The sequence below is a fragment of the Dendropsophus ebraccatus genome, chromosome 3, assembly GCF_027789765.1.
Source record: "Dendropsophus ebraccatus isolate aDenEbr1 chromosome 3, aDenEbr1.pat, whole genome shotgun sequence".
In the NCBI taxonomy this organism is placed as follows: Eukaryota; Metazoa; Chordata; class Amphibia; order Anura; family Hylidae; genus Dendropsophus; species Dendropsophus ebraccatus.
Genome location: NC_091456.1, coordinates 160,867,885 through 160,874,295, shown reverse-complemented (window position 1 = coordinate 160,874,295; position 6,411 = coordinate 160,867,885). Strand labels below are relative to the sequence as shown.

The 6,411-nt window shown below is 43.9% G+C and overlaps 1 protein-coding gene across 1 annotated transcript in view; it reads left to right on the top strand.

Annotated features, from left to right (window-relative positions):
* The first annotated feature begins 214 nt into the window (after nt 1-214).
* Nucleotides 215-6,411, top strand: part of WDR41 (WD repeat domain 41) — a 28,245-nt gene continuing 22,048 nt past the window's right edge. The window contains exons 1-2 of the mRNA XM_069964705.1: nt 215-412; nt 4,451-4,566. Coding sequence (XP_069820806.1) covers nt 365-412; nt 4,451-4,566 — 164 coding nt within the window. The 5' untranslated portion in view covers nt 215-364. The remainder of the gene's footprint in view (nt 413-4,450; nt 4,567-6,411) is intronic.

Below are 6,411 nucleotides of genomic sequence, written 5' to 3'. Positions count from 1 at the left end.
TCACTCCATTCACTCTATAGGAGTACAGCGCTCAGCAATGTTCTGGACACTGTGTTATACATAAAATGCAGTATATTCCACCCTGGCTTATGTTATGTACAGTCAGCATGGACCTGGGCTCTGTTTAGCAGTGTAGTGACACATAGACATTACATTCATTTTCCTCGTTTCGCGCTGGATGCGTTTTGGTCCTTGCCTCTCCCCGTAGCGCCTGTGACCGGTTGCTAGGTAACACCCACTGCTGAATCGGGCCTGGGTGTTGTTGTTAGGCCTGTCGAGAAGTACGATTTGCGTTATCGGTCTCGGGGTTTGCTGCCAGTAAATAACCCGGAGATAGGAGACCCTGCCGGGGACAGGAGCCGCCATGCTCCGGTGGTTGCTAGGCAGCAGAGAGCCGCAGGCCGGGGCAGAGGTAATACGGCTGCATGGTGTAGTGAATAGTCTATGGCGTGTATATTGTTATGTTATACGGCCTGATGTAATGATATAAGGTATCTATAGTGGTGTATGGTCTAATTTATAGCCACGAGGGGGCGCACTAGGCTACAGTATAGTAAGAGCGGCGCTGTATAGCTGGTAACTAAATAGACGAGCGCCCCCTAATGGCTGTGCACTTCACTGTTCCTCCTCTCCACTGCTCTATATTGCTGATACATGGGCTGGACACAGATCAGTAGGGGCGCTGTGGCCTCCTGAGCCCCTGGATTGTGCAGGTGTTTAGGCTCTTACATCCTTGTACAGTGTATTGTTGGCCCTGTCATACTATACACACTTGCAGCATATCATTAGTATTCCATTGATTGTGTAGCGCCAGCATGCGCCATAGCGTTGTACAGAGACAGTCAGCCCTCACCTGGGTCCCGGACCCCACTGGGGCTCACAGTGTAAATAACAATTCTATAGGATGTGTCGTGTGATTTTTAGAAGCGACCGCTAGTACAATGATCAGGGTTACCCATCTACAGCAGGTAGGGGGCGACACACACTTCATTGAAATGAACAGGAGACGGCCATGTTATCTCTCGTATAAGGTTTGGGCTACCTAGCTGCTTTGTGCAGTGTTATTTGGTGACCCAGAATATAATGTCCTGCCCATTACACACAACTCTATAGTCTGCAGACGACCCATTCCAGTTTAAGGGCCAACACACATGTGAGGGTTTTTTTTGTTTTTGTTTTAATTTTTTACGGATCGAGAAAATCCAAAAAATGGGACCTGCATGTATTCAGTCAGTTTTAGTGCCATAGAGGTGCCCTTATTTGCAAATGGGTTGCCTGGAAATCCCTGGCCAGGCTCTTAACGCTTCTCTAGATGTTTCTTATTTTCTATGCAAGAGTGTATATGTATATATATATATATATATATATATATATGTAGCAGCTCAGCGTGATCCACTCCCCGGCCGTATGTCCGTAGCGGCTAATTCCGACAGTGTAAGCCTATGACGCACTGCTGCCACGCTTTCTCCCCAATAAAGACTGGTAGCTACATCCCAGACACAAGGCTGCTCAACACTCACCTCAGCATGCTGTCAGTGAATGGGCTTTTAACCTGTTCAGACGAGTTCTTCTTCACACAGATTGTTATTTGTTACAGTGTCAGGCTATGTGCACACTTAGTATGAGACTAGTATAGTATAGTACGGTCTCAGAAAAGATCATCCCAGACGATACTGCAGTACCGTCCGGATGATCTTTAGCGCCGCAGAGTTCTGATGCGGACGCATCCGTGCGCGCCCGCATCAGAACTCCCCACTGTACACTATGGAGCGAGCAGCCGGAGCAGCATGCTCCAGAGTGTGCACTGACAGGGTTTTCTGCGGCCGCTATTCAATGAATAGTGGCCGCAGAAAACTGACATGTCCGTTTTCTAAGGCGCCGCTAGGGATCCCAGACGGAGTGTATACTATGTGTATACACTTCGGCCAGGATTCCCTCGCCCAGCAGCACAATGTAAGTTCCGTACCAATCACGGCTGTTGCAACAACGGCCATGATTAGTATGGAACTTACAGTGTGAACATGGCCTAAGGGCTTATTCCCACATCCCTACGCTACGGACAGGGAAGCCCAGTAGTGGAGTGTTTCCCCACCCGGCATGATGTATCAGTGTCATGCTGGGAGTGGGAAACATGACAAGATATTGATACATGATGCCGGGCTGTTAAACACTCCACTACAGGGCTTCCCTGTCCGTAGCGTCTGTAAAATACGGGATGTGGGCATAAGCTCTTACAGCGCAGGTTAGGCCTATTAACCTTCACTCATGACAGGAGACAGAATTTTTCTGTTGTTGCATACAGGTCACAGAGCATAATCCAGACTGCACATAATTGTAACAACACCTCAGATGTGTAATGCTGCGTTTACACGGAACTATTATCGTGCGAATTTGCACGATAACGATCAAATTCGAACGATAATTGTACCTGTAAACGCAGCGAAGGATCAAATGACGAGCGAGAAATCGTTCATTTTGATCTTCCAACAGGTTCTCAAATCGTCGTTCGTAAAAAAAATTGCAGATCGTTCCGTGTAAACAGTGGTTCACCGATTTAACCTATGTGTGAGATAGGCTCAAGCGATCGCAAAACGATTTTTCCATACGATATATCATTCCGTCTAAACGCTGATCGTTATAAAAAAAAAACATTGTTACTTTGAAATCATTAATCGTACGATCGGGCGAATTATCGCTCCGTGTGAACACAGCATTAGTCACACAAACTAGCAGAATGTTGTGTTCCCAACTATTTCTGTGCTGCAGCGTGTAAGTGATGCAGAGTATAATTATATATCAATCCTAAAATTTTATTAACTTATGCTGCAGCACAGAAGGGGTTAACAGCTGTGTCTTATAGTGCTGACTTTCTCACTGTGCAGTGGCACTACATCAAAGAAAGGGTTAACAGCAGAAGCGACCGACCGGAGGTCATCAGTGCAGAAACAAATAAGACATGAATGTCCCTTGCTGTTACCCTTTTTGGGCTGCAAGGGGAGGAGGCACAGGTCATTTAGAGACTGAAAGACATTGTCTAGTACCAGGAAAAAAAAGGTCAAAAGCTTTGTTTTAGGGCACTAAAGAGGCAGCCGAGCGTCCAGCATGATGGAGACATGTTACAATGATAAGTAGTAAGCTTCATGTCCCAAAATAAGTGCTGCAAAAGGTTATCTAAACATCCGTGCCTGCTCGGTGCTTCACTTTAACACTGAGGATGCAGGACACTGGTGAGGGTGAGGCTTATGCAAGGGGGAACGGTTAAGACAAGAGATTAAAAAAAATTGTGAGGCCCCCTACGGACGAATTAAAGGAGAAGTCCGGCGAAAATTTTTATTAAAGTATTGTATTGCCCCCAAAAGTTATACAAATGACCCGTGCACGAAGATGCAATGAATAGGTAGCACTCACCATCCGGTAAAATCTTGTAGCTTTATTCCATTTCACAAAGCAAAAGACAGACAAGATGTGGACATCATAACGGCAGACGCCAAACAGGTAAGTGGTAACAGTCTGTTTCGCGGTTCCCCGCTTCTACGGACCTCCCCACATCTTGTCTGTCTTTTGCTTTGTGAAATGGAATAAAGCTACAAGATTTTACCGGATGGTGAGTGCTACCTATTCATTGCATCTTCGTGCACGTTGTATTTACAAAGACTGTTCTTTCATTCATGGTAAGCACCCCGTTCGTCTCCTGCTACAAAGCTGCACACTGTGTCAGGGTTGGTGCCGATCTATTCTCCTTTGCATGTATTGTTATACAAATGACCAATATACACTTATTATGGGAAATGCACATAAAGTGCTTTTTTCACTGCACTTACTACTGCATCAAGGCTTCACTTCCTGGATAACATGTGATGTCACTTCCTGGATAACATGGTGATGTCATGACCCGACTCCCAGAGCTGTGCGGGCTGTGGCTGCTGGAGAGGATGATGGCAGAGGGACACTGAGCATCCCCCTGCCATCATCCTCTCCAGCAGCCACAGCCCGCACAGATCTGGGAGTCGTGACATCAACATTTTATCCAGGAAGTGAAGCCTTGATGCAGTAGTAAGTGCAGGGAAAAAAGCACTTTATGTGCATTTCCCGTAATAAGTGTATATTGGGGATTTGTATAACTTTTGGGGGGCAGTACATTACTTTAATAAAAATTTTCGCTGGACTTCTCCTTTAATCAAATTAATGTGATTTATTGCCCAGCCCCTCTCTGACACGTCAAAAGTTTTTTGTATTTTTTCATGACAGGTACTACAGACAGTACATGGGAAATCTGTAAAGACAGTTCTATCCTATTGTGCTAAGCTCTTCATATCATTTGTCAAGCAAATCCTGAATTATCATTACAATCAGTGACTGTGGAAGTTACATATTGTATAAACTATTGTTTTGTTATGATTGCATTTCTTATTGCCTTATTGAATTAAAATGTGTCTCATTCTTCTTATAGAAGACTGCTGTATTAAACATTGGAGAAGAACAGACCCAAAATCCATATACAGAGCTGACAGCCTTAAAAGCCCACCATGACATTGTGCGCTTCCTAGTACAGGTGGATGATAACAGGTAAGATGGTATCTAGCATTCTGAGATTAATAGAAATGTTATATATATTATATAAAACAATTCGGAGATCAGATTATACTGCCCATTGAAGTCTGTGGAGGAATGGGGTGGAGGTTGGGATGGAGAAGAGGAAGTTCAGGAAGAAACACACTGCAAACTTTATCAGCCTAAGGCTATGTTCACACTACGTACAACAACGGACGCTGTTTTCACCAGGTGGAAATTTGCGGTCAAAACAACGGCCGTAGAATTACGAGCATACGGGCTGGTCGTGAAACAACAGCCGTTGTTTAATATTGCCTTCTAGCATGTTTTTAATCGGGCTGAAACATGTCATTTAATTGAAATACTGCGACTAGCCCAATAAACCACTCAGTACATTTTTTACAATAAAATCAAGTTTAATTTGGCCGAAATAAATTTTACGTGTGCGGCCGCATTGAAATTCACGGCCGTAGTTGTAACATTACCGGCCGCAAATAAATGACATGTTCATTTTTCACGGGTCCGTACGAACTACGGCCGTAGTCTTAGACGCTGTGTGCTTTGTAGGACCGTAGTTCGTACGAATTGCTATATCGTATCTTCCTCAAAACAATGGTCGTAGTTTTGTGGTGAAAACTACGGCCGTTGTTTTACGTAGTGTGAACATAGCCTAAAGGTAGACTTGGGGTCCATTTACACAGAAAGATTATCTGCCAAAGATTTCAAGCCAAAGCCAGGAACAGGCTATAAACAGAGATCAGGTCATAAAGGAAAGCCTGAGATTTCTCCTCTTTTCAAATCCATTCCTGGCTTTGGCTTCAAATCTTTGGCAGATAATCTGTCAGATAATCTTTCTGTTTAAATGGACACTTACACCTTCATGCCTTTGACTGCTATGTAATGTCATCCATGCTGCTGCTACTTCACAGGCTACAGAGAAGTTGGAGAGTTTCTGTGTGACTGTAATGCATGGGAGCAGGGTTTTCATCCACTTGGATGCTGAGCTCAGGAAAAGCTGACACGTCCAGACAGCTAACCAGGGTAAAATGCATTATATAAATTATATAATGGCCAGAAGTATTGTGGACATGCAGGACAGTTTATCCTGAGAAGCTACCTGAAATTATACGTACACTTTAATGCATTGCTGAATTGTTTGAACTGACTGGTGTGTAAGGCTAAATGCCTTTTTTTGCCAATGAATTCCAATGAATTATTATTGCCATGAGTGCAAAGCTTGAAAGGTGTTGCGCCATTAAAAACCTAGTTCTAAATTGATACATTATGTAAAAAAACTAAACATCTATCAAATGTACAAGCATTCCCTGCTACCCTTGGTGTTACAACCCGCTAAGGTGGGTTCGAGTATGCACAGTTCAACTGCAATCTCCAGGAAGTACTGGCAGTTGGTCTCCACTGAGCCTACAAGCGAGGGGGGTTGTGGGAAACTGTGTGCAGTATTGCATTGCAACAGCAGGGTAAAAGTTCAGAGAGGAAACAAGGAAGTGGTTAGATCCTTTATTAGACACATCTGTTTTTGCAAGCTTTGTATCGTGGCTACAGCTGGTGCCTCCATGCAGCCATGTGAGAAACACCATTCACAATTTTTTTTTTCCACTTCGGTTTTGATCTGATTTTGATTCTGTTCCAGTTTTTCTCAGCTTGTCCCTTTCATTGCAACGCCAAAGGTGAAATGTGTGGAAATCCGCATTTAGTACTTACTAAGTTTGTCTCTGACCTTCTGTAGGTTTGCAGCCAGATCCATGCAAAAAAAAAAAAAAATTGTTGTGTCTCAACATATCCTCAAGGGGTGTAAAGTGAAAATAGTCTTTCCAGTCTTTCCAGTAGTTTCTCACATAA